The following is a 16,968-nucleotide window of genomic DNA, read 5'->3' on the forward strand; positions in this document are numbered from 1 at the left end:
TTCCTCTCAGTTATTTGATGAAAGAACAACTAAATCATGCAGTACAGCACTTATGAATATTTTCCATTTTAATTTTGTTTGAGCATTTTCACTAAAGGTCAAGACTACCTCATTTCAGCCAGTAGTAAAAACCTCAAGATAGCATGATAGGAATTTTCTCAGAATAATATATTGAAGGCAGTAAAGATGTTAAATAAGTGCTCATTTCACCTACATTACAAAATGAAACAATTCCTTTTATTCTGAAACAAATTCTTGAAGTTTGGGAGAAGTTCCCCTCCCCACAAATGCTTTGACCCTTCTCTAGTGAAATGCTAGCTTTTTTCCTATTCACCTTTTTGAGGTCTCTCTTTTCCTGATAAATGACTGAAAATAAATTCTTACAATTTTATACTTTGTGAAAAATCAAACCATAATAATCTAGTCAAAAAGAGCTTCCTTCATCTTTAATGTCTTCTTGCAAATCACAAAGAGCAAAAGAGCACACTGTTCTGTGAAACCACAGCTCACCTACCAAAACAGGCTATACATCTTAAAAATGCCATGATTGGACTGCACAGTTTCTGAGAACAGATGTAAAATTATCAGAGAGGGCAGGAATAAAATTATTTACATGCTGGGGTTTTTTTTTGGTCTTACAGTGAAGGAGCACCAATGAAACTGGAAGCCTGAAATCTGTACTCTTCCAAACAACAGAGTGCTGTTAATACTGAAAATTAAACCTGGGTAATTAAACCTGGGAAAACTAAACCTGGTTAAAGACAGACCCTTTAATAGTTTTAAATCACTGTTTTCTCACACTTGCATTGGCATCTCAAATGGAAAGCTGTAGGAAGAAAAACTGAAGAAGCACACTCACCTCTTTATTAGCTGGGACAGTCTTGGTCAAATTGGTATGGGCCTTGATAATTACCAAAATCACGTAAGTTGTCCAGCCCACAAAACTCAGAGCAATGCTCAGACCCAGGAATAATCTATCATATGTGTGATAGTAAGACAAGCCTTCCAAAGCAAGGTTAATCAGCGTTTTGCACAGGGATACCTGGAGGCAGACAAAACATTTAAGTAAAGTATTAGAAGAGTATGAGCTCCCCACTCCACAAACCAACCTAAATGACAGCAATTGGAGCTCAAGCAGCTCCACCACTCCTGGACATGTCTCCTCTCCATGCTCAGGCAGTGTTTTGGCCAGCACCAACTGCTGGAGTGCATACTGCTTGGGAGTCCTGTTGGATATCCAAGTCAGCCATCACCTGGCTCCTCCACCATCCTCCCTGTCCATGACAGTGATTAGAAGGTAAATGCCACACAGGTAGCACACCTTGAACATCACCTTCTACCAAGTATGCTATTTGGTTTTCCCACAAGCATTTGACTGTACATATTCCAGTCTAAGTTACTCCCTTAAAAAGCAGCCATGTGATTCTGAAGGCACATTTACACAGGAGAAGGATTATGGATGCATCTGAAACATGGTCACTCCCCACAGCCTGAGGTATTCCCTGCCTAGGTTTTGATGCCCTCCACTTCAGTAGTACCTGATACCACAAGTACCAGCAGTGAATTCAGAAACTAAACTGGAGACCCACATGCATTTACAGAACAGCTGCTTTTAGCTCTCAGGACAATTTCAAAAACCATTTGGAAATAAGAAGGGTTGTATCCAGTCTAATCACAGGTCCCCTCACTCAATGCCTCCACTGGGGAGACACCATGATAATGACCATGGGTTTTCCCACCGTGCCATTTGGGTGTGCTGTGATTTACCCAAAGGTGGGAAGCTCATCCGTGTGACTTGGAAGAGTACAGTAACAAGGTGAACATACACAATGAAGCTTTTTTACATGTGCAGGTATCCAGTTGGGATTCAACAAGAACAAACCCAGGAGAAGTACAGCAACTACTGAAGAGATCAGAAGTCTGCCAGTGGGCAAACTCACCCCCAAAGACATCTATTCTGTACAATTCTGAGTGCATATTTGCAATGCAAAGAGTTGCAAGGTTCAGGCAAACAATCATCCAAACCCCAGGTTCTGGGAATGGAGGAACCTTTCTGCATTGCAATACAGGATGCTGAGGATAACCAAGGCACAGGCACAAATCTGATGTGTGAGCGATCAAGAGTGAACTTGAACACCTGGAGCACCCAAACAAGGAGTAAAACTTACATATAAGCAACAATACAAAATCACAAGTTCTACTCCTGAAATGCATAAAATGTCTCCTATCAGTAAATGTTAACAGCTAAGTACAAGTATTAAGAAACCAAAAAGAAAACCTTCTCCCACAGCAAAATAGATCAATTTATTTAAGCTGACTGGTTTCCAAGTTACAACAAAGCAAGTAAAAATGCATAAAATAGATTCAGCTGTCCTGTGCATAAAATAGTAATTTATTACCCTAAGAATCATTTAGGAAAAATGAACTGATCCCTAACACATCAGTGAAGTCTTCCATGTGCCTGGCAGGTTAAATATAATCTTACATATTCAATATTTTCATACTTTTTAACACAGTAGTCAATGATCAAACCAAATATGTTAAAATGAAAGACTTCTTGGTATCATTTAGCTCTAACAATTCTTTCTGTGAACATCAGAATACAAGCATTGGTGAACTGCACCCATCAAGTACCCTGTCACACAGTGAGTGTTAGCAAATGCTTAGGAAAGTAATACTGGAACTGAGAAGCATAATTTAATGTATGGCTCCCAGTCTGACACACTGAAGTGTGAAAGTAAAACCAAGCACAGCTGGTTCAGGTAGAAAAAAAAGGACCAGGTAAGGCAGGATCTATGACGGAGCAAGATACCACACTTTTTTTTCATGCAACTAGCAGTCTAAGTAGTGCAAACATGAACTACATTCCTCAGTTTATCTCTCAATTTACCCTTTTCTAGTGTGGAAAATAAAAACACATTGTGCGTCATTACACTATGAAATAGTAACAAACAGTTTAAGGAGGATGAGAAAAAATACAGCAAGCCAGTATTATTTATTAGAATTGGTATCAAAATGTAAAATTTTGAGGATTTACAGTGGGGTTTTGAGTTAATGAGATGTGTATCATAAGGAAGGAAAAAAGTTTTATTTCTCAGTTAATTTCAATGTAAAGGAAAAAACCCTTATATATAGCAAAAACAGACTTACCGCTTCATCGTACTTCTGCTGCTGAATATATAGTCTTATTTTTTTTAAAAAGTTGATCTGTTCAGAAGCAGAAAGTGGTCTGTACAACAATATAAAGATATATTAACATTTCTTCTTTTCATGAGCAGAAAAAATTAACTTAGCAATTAAAATAATTATTCTGTAATGAAACCAAAATATCCTGAACTTCATTAGAAGCAATTAGTTAATTGAGACTAATCTATTCCTCTGCATTCATCTTCACATGTGTCAACACAGCTGCTTTTTAACTTACCTCAAAATTGCTGCATTAATAGACATTTATGTAGCTGATCCCATCTAATACTGCTGAGAATTATCTCTCTTGTGCATTATTATTGACCATTGCTCTGGACAGGAAGCATGGCACATAGAAAAATTAAGCAATTTAATTGATTTGAATATGGCTGTAAGCAGTTGATAAGACAGTGCTGAGTGAATTGCTCCCGTTCCACGTTAACAGTAGACGATGACTAACAATCTTCTCTTTGGAAAGCATGACTGTGTCTCCTGTTACTCAAGGAGCTATTAGATGAACCTCCAGAGCAGGGGATAACACAGTTATCTGGCTACACTGAAGTCAGTGATAAAAATCTCTTGGATTTTAATGAATCTGATCATAAACCTAAACAACTGCTACCATTCTTCCCTTACAGAAAGCAGCAACCAGGACAAACAAGCCAGTTGACCAAACTCCACCAAATGAAGGGAGAAGGAGCTGTTTCTCCTGTACTATTTTCTTTCCACGTTTAGGGACAGCAGCAGGCCTGAGAGTCCCAGGCTTATGCTCAATAAGTTATAAGCCACAACACAGTCCCTGTCGCTCTTGGCACCACAGACAAGCCACCATGGGCCACAGCTCTCTGACAGCCAGGGAATTCATAGAGCAGGTTTCCTTCACACCTTCCAGAACATGGCAGTGGCACAGCACCAGCTCTCAGCATCCACAGCACAAGATGGTCCCATTGCCTGCCTGCCTCCCTCTCTCCTGGCTCCTCTACATGCCTCATTCATGCCTCACCACCAACCTCATGTTTCAGGCAGTGTCAAATCAGGTCACTCCTGCCATTTAAATCAGCAGCAGCTGCCCATGTGGTCACTCAGCTGAACCACGGGGGCAGGTCTTGATTTCATGCAGCTGCTGCATGGAAATAATCATTCCTGCAGTTCCCAAAAAGCCATGAATCACTTTTGCCTACAACCCAGTCTATAGGCTGATACAGCACTTAATAAATACATCAGCAATACATACATACCATCCTTTGAGCCATGAAATATATTCCAAGTATTCTGTGCCTGAACAACCTGATTTTTAATAGTAGTAACATCCTGGTATATTTTGATGCTATTTCATTAAGTTCAGAGCACAGCAGTATCATGCAGGCATCTTCCAAAACACTGATTAATTGGAACAGCAATTAATCTTACTTTTGAGAAGAGTATTACCTGTACAGTAGTAACTGTATTAAGAAAATGTTTATCTCTTTTCAATCTAGAAAAAAATTGAAGGGTGGTATGTATAAAGAAGTAGGAAGAAAGAGGTCCCATGGAAAAGGAAAAGGGGAGAAAAAGATAATCACAAGGTCATCGTAAGAGTTTGATCACCTTAACTTTGAGGGGAAAACAGAGGATTTTAGAAACCAGACTTGAAAAACAGCAAAGCGAACGCCGGTTTTTTCTGCACCTTCATGATACGTCTCTGTGGAAGCCAACCTTACACCTCCACAGGCTGAGAGCTACAATTAGAAACAATTCTTAAAGGAGGCAAACCAGACACCAAGCCCTGGCTCAAGGAAATCTGTGGCTTTCAGATTCTGCTAAATTGTTTGGTAGGGGAAAGGGAGCAAAACATGCACTCAAGATGGGAGTTTCACCATGCGTAACAATAGGAGGAAGAAAAGTAGGAGGGGAAAAAAAAAAAGAGGAGGACAGAAAAAAATAGGAGGAAAAAAGAAAAGATATCTTAGTTTTTAGGTAAGGATTTAAAAAAAAATCTGGAATAAATATTCAGAAGCTTTATTTAGGACTTAATCACATTCAAGATGTTCCTATGTTCCCTGTCTCATTTTTATTGTTTTACACATCCTGTTTTCCACAAATTCTATCCTTGTCAAATTCAATGCAAATTTCTTCCAAGCCAAAATCATGTTTTACTTCATATCTTTAGTCATTTAGCTATAACCCACTTATTATCTTTTTATTCTCACTGAATTATTATATTATTAATGAACAATAGTCTTCACCTATTCCTTCTTAGAGGACAGCACCTAGGATCTCTGTATATGGATGGTGTAACAGAATAAAGGGGGTTTTCAAACAGTAAAATTTTGACTAAGTCAAACACTGAAAGCAATTATTTTGTCAAATGGGGTTACCATTGGCAGGTGCATTGTTAATTTTCAATAGCTAACATCATAACACACATGTTACCTTACTTCCATATATATCATTTTCAAGAGGTTGAATTTACAATTGTCTAACTATTGTTTTTGTAAAATTTATGAATTTCACCAGAAACTAAGGACTATTCATATATAACTATGAAAATGCAAGGAATGATCATTTTCTCAAGTATTTTTTATCTCTGTATTAAACAAAAAAGCAAAGAAGTGATTAAAGAATTTTTGTAGTTTATACCAGTCTAAAAAGGTTACCAAATATGCTGATAATCCCTCAAGAATGGGCATAGTTCACCATCAACAATTTATCATCCACTGAGGACACTGATTCCCTTCCTGAAGCTGACAAAGTAGATGAGAGATTTAAAAGAAATCTAGATACAGCAGGAAGCATAAGGAGACAAAGATGAGCCATGAACAGAAGTGGAAAGTTGCCTATGAAAAAACCCATGGACTTTAGAAATGGTGGTTCTATAAAATCTACAAGACTTACTAAAAACCAAAACCACATGGAAAATTTAAATCTGAGAAGTTAAAGCTTGAACTGTTTGTAGCACCACTTGATTTTAACTTAAACTATTTTAAAGGTCTCCAGCAGAAAACTGTGTCAGGAAAAATAAACTGATCAGAGCTTTTCCCTGTGTTTTACTACACAGCATCCCAGAGGTACTAGCAAAAGTCAGTGTATTCTCAAGATGACTTAATACACATATTCATGCAATTAATATTAATAGCAATTAAGTGAATTTCCTGATCATTATTAGAAATATTCTCAATTCTAGAAGGAAAATGAGGGTATATGTGTATATGCTCTTGCTAGCTATCCACCATCAAAATCCAATTCTAACAAATTCAAGATGAATAGTCTTCCCCAGTAAAATCTGAGGTCTTTTTCCACAACACAAAAATACCTGTCCTATTAAGAGACACACACAAAGAGAATTCAGTCAGTGGATTCAACTCTGTCCTCCTTTTGTTAAAAGTATTGCAAAATACATGCACTGTAAATGGTAGTACTCAGACGTTTAACTTGAAAGAAAAAAACATGAACTCCACAGATTGTAAACACACATGCATTCACAATATCATCAGGATTCTAAAGACTTAAGATTACATTCTTCACAGAAAATTATGGTCCTCCTGGAGGAGTAATTTTATTTTTCATTATGGCTATCAGAAATGCACTTCCTGGTTCCAGAGAGAAATCACAGCTTCATCCATGAATAAACATAATTAATTATGAAACAAGATGATTGGGCTAATCATGCAAGTGCTTGTAAACTCTCCCTTCTGAGATGTTAGTTACCCTTGTCATAGGTATACCTGACAAAATTAATCTTTCCAGCACATCATTCATGCTTCATATAAGCTAAGCTATTTGACAGCAATTCACAACAAGACTGTGATGAAGTACATTCACCATAGCAATGTCAAAGGGATCTCTCTTTGGCCAATGAGTCTTGTTTATCATCACACTACAGAAATTACCATCCCCAATGGCACAGGTAGCATGCTGCAGACAAACCACGAAATAAAATAAAAAAAAACCTCAGAACAGAAGGAGATGCCTTGCAAATACATCTGTATTCACCACTGCTAGTTTGTTAATTTTATTATGCCTGGTTATTTGGGTAAAGATTAATGGTAATTTTCTTGCACAGTACATTTTCCAGAATTCTGCTATAAAAAGTAACCCCTTCATGTTTGTATTAGTTGAACACTTATAATACTGCAGATTTAATAATGAAAGCCAAGGAAGGACCACAGACCTGTAGATGAAATGTACAAGACAAAGACTGAGATCTTTGCCTAGCTCATTGTCAGATGAAAACAAATTCATTTCAGCTGCTTACCTATACACACTCACAAACCCCATGTACCTGACTATGTCAGCTCATATGCATATCTACACCTTTCTATCACTACCTTTTCACTCTCTCCATCAGAAAAAACTAAAATATTATACATCCTACAACTCTTTGATAGTGACAAGATTTGCAAAAGACAGTGATCACATTTCTATGACCCTTATCCAGCAGCAAATCAGATGTAGCTGTTCAGCAGTCTTCTAACTTCTTCATTTTGGCTGTTTGGGAGATGGGCAGGAAAGCACCTGCTCCTCCTGTTGATGCAAAACTAAAAAGTTAAAGGATATGGACACACATCCCTAGACCTCTGTGCCAACTCCATGATGGAGCAAGGCCATTTGAATATAGCATGATAGGATTTTGTACAGGTGACTTTCTTTAGAACACCACATAAAGCAGAGCTTCTCACGTGCTCTGCTATGAAATTTCTAACTCCAGAACTGTTAGCAGCAAAAGAGCCATCAGACTGACACTGACCCAAACAACTCCAGCAACCTCCTCTGCCAAATTGTTGAGTAATTACAGGTACTTGTCCTCTTCTCCAGAGAGAAGATCCCTGGTACCCGAGTACAGGGACCTTTGCAACCTGAAATAAATGACCCAGAATAAAGTTGCCCATCTCTATGGGCACCACTCACCCTGCAGAGCATCCGAGGCCTCTGCCATCCAGACATGGCAGGGGGCAGGTGCCAGGGCATCTCTACTCTCCCCCCATGGGAGAAAATTGCCAGCAACACAATCAGCTGAGTATGTTCAAACTCTGTTGCCATACACTCCTCTGTGAGAGGGCCATACTGCAGAGCAGAGACTGCTTCCACTCTAGCAGTTCTGCAAGCAGCTGAAATAGTACTTACAGGATCCACTGTGACGGCTTTGATCCACAAAGCTATAATTTGATCCACTGCTGGCAAAACGTCATCTTGAAAATGCAGATGCAAGACTGGACTGATATTTTTGCAGGGCTGCTATTCAAAAGCAACTGAGCCAGTGCAAGAACAGGCTTCAAAAATGCAATCTCTCATGAGAGCTGCCTTCAAACATTCCCAGTGCACAACAGGACGGTATCTGAGAAAGCATCAGGTGGGTAATGGGAGAGAAGAGACACAGATCTGCCTGCATTCAACACTATTAACGTGCAGAAATATGATGGCACACTTATTTCTGCTCTAAAACAAATTCACTCCAGTTAGCAAGCCATGAGCGCAGAGACTTAATATTGGTGACAGCGCAATCACAAACGAACCCAACTTGGTCATTCTCCTGTTTCTTGCTTCCTGTTTACTTTTCAAAGTACTGTGCACAGTCTTGTAGGAGTAGAATAAAATGCGTAAGAGAAAACCTTCCCACTTCATCAGCAGCAGAGAAGAATCACAAAGGCAATGAATGGCAAGTGACGCAAAGACTTGAATTCATTCAACAAAATGTGAAAAAAATTGACCAAGTAAATATTTCAAAAATCAAAGTCTGGAACCATGATATTTCCTTTCTGTTAAACTTGCTGTGCAATACAGAGTACATGCTGTTACCTGGGGCAATGATCAGGAAAAAGAAAGCTATTACAATTCTATGGACCTCACCAAATTACCTATTTACATGAATTTTAATGGCCAGAAGCCAATTTTTTCCCATTTTCAAAATGCACTCAATTCCAGTTCTTTAGATGTGCCTTTTCAGAAAAAAAGAACTGTTTTATAGTATCTGCCAAAGACAGACTGAAAGCACATACTATGAGATAAAGAGACAATCCTTTGCATACATTTTAGTTTTGATCAAAGAGTGAAGCTTCAAAGATTAAACAATTTGATGGGTAACTCAGTGATCCTTAATTTTAGATGGCCTTAATTTTACTTCTTTACTAAAATATTTTCAATTAAGCTGCTAAAATAGGCAAGTCCTAAAAAACTTCATATTGACAATTAGAAGATGCCATGTTGATTACAGATTAAAAAAATTACAGTCATTATTTTTGGTATACTAGAGTTATGTTTTTAAAAGAAAATATGCTCTACATATACCTACACTAAAGGGTTTATTACAGCTTCATAAAGCCCACAACCCACAATATTCCTTTTCCCAACTTAATCTAATCTCTTTGCTCCTGCTCTTCCACTGCCAGGACTTCCCGTTTTGGAGGGTCTAAATTCCAAGTGGGTTTCTGTGTTTCTGGAGTTTATGACTAATGTGTTAAATTTTTAGTCAGGTAGGGTAGTTGTAGGGTTGTAGTAAGTTACTTTTGCAACTCAGTTATCCTTTTTCTTTTAAGTATAAAAAAGCTCAGCTGGCACTCGAAAAGAAAGAAAAATATTAAGAAAGTCAATAAGAGGCTCCAGTTTTTAAGTTCTGAGGTTTTTGTCCTTCAAAGCATAACAAAATGAAAGGAGGACACACACACTTACACAGGCCAAAGGTAGCAAAAAGTATATTTACTGACACATTGCAGAAGCCTGTCAGTACATCTATGCTTTTGTATTCATCAGATTCACAAACATGCAGAGGAGGACAGCGGGACATCAGTGAAGCCACAGGAAATGGTCTGACTGCTAATGCTCTAACCCTGGACTGTCAAGTCTCAGGAATTAAAATAGCCTTTAATATTCACAAATCAGAATCCCTGATGTAGCATATTCAACAGCATAGTGCCTTAGGATATTTATGTAAATCCCTTAGATAACAAAGATGAGAGAAAAAGGAGCTGACAACTAAACTGCCAGCTGCCAATTCACTGAGCAGAGAAGCAATTAAGGTAACTGGGCTGCACACAGCATATTTTGCATGTAAACTACTATGGCAAGAGCTTCAGAGAAGCAGAGGCCAGAAGGGAGGAGACCACACTCCAAAACTGTCCCTCTGGTCCCTTTAAAGCAGAACCGAGAAGCTGGATGCAGAGATCTTGCAGGGGCAGGGGGTTTGTCCAGAAAGCCATAGCAGGACATGATGCCAGAGCCTTGGAAAGGGGAACTGCTTTTCAGGAAAGGTGGAAAATCCCTGAAGGAGAAAAAAGGCACCATTTTTAAAGTCTCCTCTATTTTAGCAGGGGAGGGATATGTGCTGACTGTAATTAACAACACCATGCCAATGCTGCAAGTCCTCACATCTGCAAGATACATGACGATGTATATCAATGACTTATCTATGATTTATGGCAATGAGCTGGATCTAGGTACCTGCAGTGTTGTGGCTTTGTAATGTCCTCTTCTGCTCCACAATCCTACATGCCCATCCTAAACTCTAGTGACCATTTTTGAAGCAGCTGCATCCAGAGCAGACAGCTTGAGCTGGGCAAGTACCTACTAGCAGGGCCCATGGCCACCAAAACATGTCTGGGAGACCCCCATACTGATCCTAACTAGGAGACCATGGCACATCAAGGAATCAGTGATCCACATACCCTATGCAGACCCAGGCTTGTGGTGCCCAAATACCTTGGCCAAGGGACAAACCCAGTCAGCTGGTAGAAACAGAGGAGCCTGCAGGCAATTCCCATTCCATAACAGGGAGTGGCCTGTCCTCATGTATGTAAGAGCTGCAAGAAGTTCTCATGTGAGCCACCCTTCTGTCTGACAGCAGAAATTATCACCAGGGTTGATTTCTTGATTGAAAAATCACATAGCAGCTTGAATGAGCAAAACAAGGGAATGCCTCCACAGCCAGTATCCATGTGGCACTGCCAGAAAACTGATCCCATGCTCCACAAACACAGCTGCCCGGAATCTGAAGGGATGTATCATTTACTTGCTATCTGTATTCTTCCATTCATTTCCTATTATTAAAACAGCTATTTTACTAAGCTGTTTGTTATTGGGCCTTTCTTACTGGGATCCAGAAAGAGCCCTGTCTCTGCCCCTTACCTCATGCCCCAGAGCACAGCATTCTCTATCCATCCCCCTCCTACCACCTGCTGGAAATCCTCCCTCACTGTCATTGCACAAAGCCTCACAAGTTCCACGAAAAGGACAAAAGGATTTATAATACACAGAAATAGAGAAATATACATTAATCTTGGGATATTTCATCTTATATACCTGCCTTTTAGCTCCTTCTAAAGACTTTACCTACTTCCTACTTGATAGGAAATCCAATTACATCCAGTCCTCCTGCGCAGAAGCCGCTGCCAGTTAGCTTTTCATGTACAAACTAAAAGCTCCCGAGTGCACTGCTGAAACTCAAGACCAGCAGGATGTCTGCCTTCTAAGAGGACTGCATCCTCCCTGAGCAGCAGTGTGCTTCAGACATGGCCTATTCAGTACGAGAGAAGCTGACATTTTTGCCAAAGAACAGACATTGATTTCTCCCTGAAGAGATACTACCTTAACTATTAAAACAGGAGGGCTTTTCTTAAAAAATAATACAAAGCCATTATTTTCATTTGAGCACTTGGTCTCTACAGCATTGCAGTTCTATTTTTTGATGTATATATACACGTTCTTAAAGCCAAGGGTGGAGGGGAGAGGGCCGCCAGTCTGTCTCCTGACACCAGCTAAAGGTGCCCACACTGGCTGGCTTGTGCCAGCAGTTCCAGCAGTAGCCTTATGCCTAGATTCACACCTGATAACACAATGGGGACAAAGTGGACAAAGGAAAGTGCTGGCTGCCTTGGAATTGATGGAAGCTGCTGGTCCTTCCTTCTTGACCACAGGATGAAGGGGCTGAAATCCCAACAGACAAATCAGTGCTTCTGCTAAATAAAAGGTCCTCTGAAGACAAGCATTCCAACAAACATGCAGCCAGAATAATCACAGACTATCCTTCCCTACTGCAGTATTTTCACCCTTTCCTCCTGGCATTCAGTGCTTAATGTTTGCTCTTGCAAGCATTATCACATGTATCACAAATACCTTACATATTACCAGTTATTTCAATAAATGTAATTTATTTAAACAAAACAAGAATTTCAAAGGTGTTTCAAAGAGTGTACTCACATCCTGAGGAACCCTGCCTTGCTCAGTGGTGGAAAAGAAATCACTTGCTTCACTTAGATCCAAATGTCAATTTTGTGGGAATATCTATTATTTAAGTTTTGAAAGGCCATCAGACAGAGGGAACAATGTAGTACTCTATCTCCAGTCATCAGAGAAAGGAAGAAAAGAGAGGTATTTGTGCACATGGCAGTTTTTTGAAGTTTCTGTAATCTTCAAAGACACTCTACACTCTATTTTCTTTTCTAACACTGACAAAATACATAATGGGCAATTATGTGGAAAGATTCAGCCTCTACATGATTGATACTTCCTTGCATCAAGTCCACACAAATGTTTAAGCAAGTTATATCTCAATTCATACTACAGGATAGAGCAAAGGAAGAGTTACATTTTCATATGGTGAGAAGTACATTTTTATTAATCAAATGTACACTGGACATTAAAGATGCAGTGACTGTCTACACAAATATGCAAGTTATAACTTGATTATGCACACAAAACCAATTATTTGGTATGATTAATATGTAGTATTCAGACAATTGGGTTACTTTAAAAATGCAGCATAAGGTGGTACAAGATTTTACATATATGAGAAGACAGCTCAAGTATCTTATTTAAAGTCAAGTTTCTATTTCCTAATAAAAAAAACCCCCTCTAATATCAATAAAAACTTCAAGACATTCAATAAAAAAGCACAGCTAGTGGTAAGCAAGCACTGATTATACTTTAGCTGTTCATCTCTTGGATTTTTTTCTGTATGGTGGTTCTTAAACTACTGTTCCTGCCATCTTATTGTGAGGGACCAGAACCTGACCAGCTGGAAGCACAGCCATCCCTGAAAGCACTGGATACACCTGGACTATGCAAAAGGACTCCTGTGCTTTTATGTAATTTATTATCTTAAATCTCTTGCACCTGTTGGGACAAGAAAATTGCACTAATTAGTTACTCAGATTTTAGGGCAACACTGATGCACCATTTACTCACCACACACCCCTGTCCTTCTGGTACTTCTTATAGGATTACTTCCACAGGCCAGAGATGCGAACTTCAGGAATGATTTTGCAACAGTAGCATCTGGCCCCTTGGCACACTGGTCTCTGAGCTGTGCCAGCTTGGCAGCTGCCCTAAGGCACATCAAATGGTCAGAAAGCTCAGATAGTTCACTATCCTGGACATCAGTTTCCCTCTGTCAGCAGTCTTCAGATTTGTCCTCTCACTTCCTTCAAAGCATCTGGTATCTTGGCACCTCCTTTTCTTACAAGTAAAGGTCAAAGCATTGTGCTTTTCTTCTCAGAAGTCTGAGAAAAGCCTATTATTTTGCTAAGCAAATGGTTTTTGAAAAAAATGTCTTTTGTAGTTGGGAAAAAAAGGTAGGGAGAGAAAGGAAGTGGGAAGGAAACTAATTTCAGATAGTAACTTCCTTCGTATGTCCAACTAGAACTACAGGTCAGTATTCAATCTCAGCAAGGGATACTGTACCTTACCTTGCAGAATCAAACACTCGGAGCTGAGTTTCTGAAATGTATTCTCAATAGTTTCACAAGTAGCCTCAAAATACACTTTTACCCAGATTTATTCTTTGATGAAGGCACTTTGATAAACAAAAATGGCATTACTGGCAGCCAGACACATCCTTATTAATAGATAGAGCTATCCAAACTCTAACCCATCTCAAGTCTGGTCAAGTAGACACTACTGAAGTTTCTATCACATGACACAATGTTCAGCTGCATCCTCCTTCTCATCATTATACACCTGACAGATGGATTTCAGAGAGAGATGCCATTTAGATCCAAGTAGGAAAGGACACATATCTACTGGCCTCCTTCATTTCCTGTCCACTGTGCCAGCCACACTTCTGCTAGGGGTGAGATTCCCTGTGCAAATCAGAAGCTTTATATCAATTCAATATTCTTCCTCTGTTGCCAACACTTTCAAAATAGGCTTATTTTATCCATAAATACATATGTGTATACTAGCTTCATGCTTTTGGTGCAATATATTCAACATACAACTCAAACACTGTTTTTTGAGTCATTGCAGCTGAAGGTCATGAACAGTTTTCTACTCACTCAGTAATAAAACACCTGAAAATGAAACTAGAAAACAGGATTTTTCCCTCAGATAGCCAAAACAAACATTTTAATGTTATTTCTGACTGAAAAAATTAAGTTCAGGTTAAATTTCTGTTAAGTTGCAATTTCTACAGAATATATTGTTTGTGAATATATCCCCATCTCTCCCCTACTCTGAAAACTACATATTCATTAGTAATTGCACCTCTAAAACCAGAATGTCTCAATCTGAAATTTTAAACTACGATTTCTTCTGCAGCTCATATCTACACTTCTATTATACAAACTTGGATTCAACTACATCTTTAAATAATTTAAGAAATTCAGTTCTTAGAGATATCTTTGTTCATTTTCAGGTCACCAAGTTGCTGAAATAACACAAAATCTGTAATAGTCACAAACAAAGTACTTAAAATTTTCTACATAACTCCATGATTCTAAAGCACTTCAGACATGAATTACCCTTCACTAACCTCCAATAAACTATGAAGAAGAAAAGAATTATGCTGGAGAATACACTTTCTGAGCTTCAAGTTACATATTTCAGGCACCAGAAGGATTCAAAAGGAGTATAACTCCTTTGTACAGCAAGTGAAAATGAACAGAGGTGGAAGAAGTTATTTGTGTCTGAATGAAAGGACAGCAGTGCAGAAACACAGCACAGAACTGTGCTCAGCTGCAGCAGCAGGTAAGGCCAACCACAAGTTAACACAGATCAGGGGTCAAACCTGACACTAAACCTGGGCTGACAACTCTCAATAGCATGCAGCGCTGCAGAAACACAACCTCCATACAAATACCAATGACTCTGAAACACAGCACAGCACATCAAGATGTGTCCCCACCTTTGCAGTTTTAACTTCTGCTGAAAAAGTAACCATACCCTTCTACACCCTTCTATCCACCACCAAAAAAGTGTCTCAGCAAAGACAGCAGAAGGGATGTATGCCTTTCCCTCTCTCTCTCATTCAGATTCAAGCATAATTTGTGTGATGAACTGATGTGGTTTGCCTTATACTAACGCATCAGATCATGTACCTGCAGCAGAAGTTCAAGCTTGCGTTCACTGCACACACATTCAGTCATCTGCATGTGAAATGGGGGATGAATCGACAGACAGGGCATGCCTAAACTACCTTCAGTCTTCCTTTGGTTCCTGCAAGCTGGAGCACTAGGAAGTTACTCATCTGTTTAAAAATAGGTTTGTGTTCAACCACTTCATCCCAACTATTAGTAAGAGGTTGGACAAGACCCTTGATAGCTTCCCAGACATGAACCAAGTTTTGAAAGTCAAGGAGAGCTGGGAAGACTAATCAGAATGTGGCCAAACTACTCCCAGCACACTGTGGGTGAGTATTTATATTAGTGTGTGACCATCCATGGTATGAGTCTTTTTCTGCTTTCCTAGAATGAATAAACAGCATCATCTTGAAGCAACAAAGAAAGTCTACACTCCCCACAACATTCCTGTAAGGCATTTCACTGTGGTAGTGGATTCCCTGCCTCCCACACCTGCAATGGCTGCTCCTCAAGGCCGACAAATGCCTTGCCACAACAGACCCTTGGCAAATGAATAACAGCATGCCAAACTTAGAATCTTACCTAAGTAACACAAAGTTGTGGTGGTTTTACATGGGAGGCATTTACAGAAGTGATATAATGCTTTCAGGTTTGTTTTGATTCTTATTACCTTTTCTATTAGTTTAAAGTTTTGTTTGCGCACATATAATCCTTTAGACACCAACCACTGACCAAGTCTGGAACTAATTCTGGACCCAGACGCTTCTAAACTCCCTCTGAGAAGGAAGTTAGAATGTAAGGGGGTCTTCTCTGAATCTCACAACACAACACAACTGCTGTCTTATTTACTATCAAACATTGTGAAACAGTTATCGCTTCTCTCTGATGAGTGAGGTGCACCACTCCATCCATGACATTCACACATCCAAGGAATTATTTTGGTTTCAAATAAAAACGTTTCCTGGAACAACGATTAATCCACATTTTGATTCAGAAAAAATTGTACAGTATCTAAAGAAAATAAATTTATTTTTGCAGTGGACCAGACCAAAGTAACGATATGTGTATACAAAGTTTTAGTTGCATTTTCAAAGTGATAAATGTCTCTGGCATTTCTACTTAAAACAATCCAACATAACATAAAAAAGGAAAGACAGCAACTCATAAAGCAATTGGTAATAGTTAGATCCTTTAAAGATAAACATAGCATTAAGAAAAGCACATCCTATTGTATAGACTCAGTCTTATTTCTCAAGGAAAGGTAAAATTGAAAGAGCTGCATAATCAAACTAATAGTCATTTATCAAAGAGAACTGTCCATCCTTTCCATATGGGCATTTTATTTCACACAGATCAGAACATTCTTTGATAATGCAGCTGTCATTGTTATTCAGAATTTGTTCTAAAGGATTCATTATGTGCCCAAGATTAACTTAACTTTTGTCTCATGGTCTGTCTCAAACCTTTCCCTTTGAAGGAGCTACAGGTATAAAGTAACACAGCAATTGTCTGTTCA

The 16,968-nt window shown here is 39.0% G+C and overlaps 1 protein-coding gene across 3 annotated transcripts in view; it reads right to left on the reverse strand.

Annotated features, from left to right (window-relative positions):
• The window catches only part of PIGN (phosphatidylinositol glycan anchor biosynthesis class N), a 99,247-nt gene that overhangs the window by 37,040 nt on the left and 45,239 nt on the right, over positions 1–16,968 (reverse strand). For all 3 annotated transcript variants that reach the window (XM_041475998.1, XM_041475996.1, XM_041475997.1), the window contains exons 13-14: positions 3,151–3,229; positions 860–1,042 (exon numbers count right to left, since the gene is read on the reverse strand). In XM_041475998.1, the coding sequence (XP_041331932.1) occupies positions 860–1,042; positions 3,151–3,229 (262 nt within the window). The remainder of the gene's footprint in view (positions 1–859; positions 1,043–3,150; positions 3,230–16,968) is intronic.

The sequence above is a fragment of the Pyrgilauda ruficollis genome, unplaced genomic scaffold (genome assembly GCF_017590135.1).
Source record: "Pyrgilauda ruficollis isolate IOZ18807 unplaced genomic scaffold, ASM1759013v1 scaffold37, whole genome shotgun sequence".
NCBI lineage: Eukaryota > Metazoa > Chordata > Aves > Passeriformes > Passeridae > Pyrgilauda > Pyrgilauda ruficollis.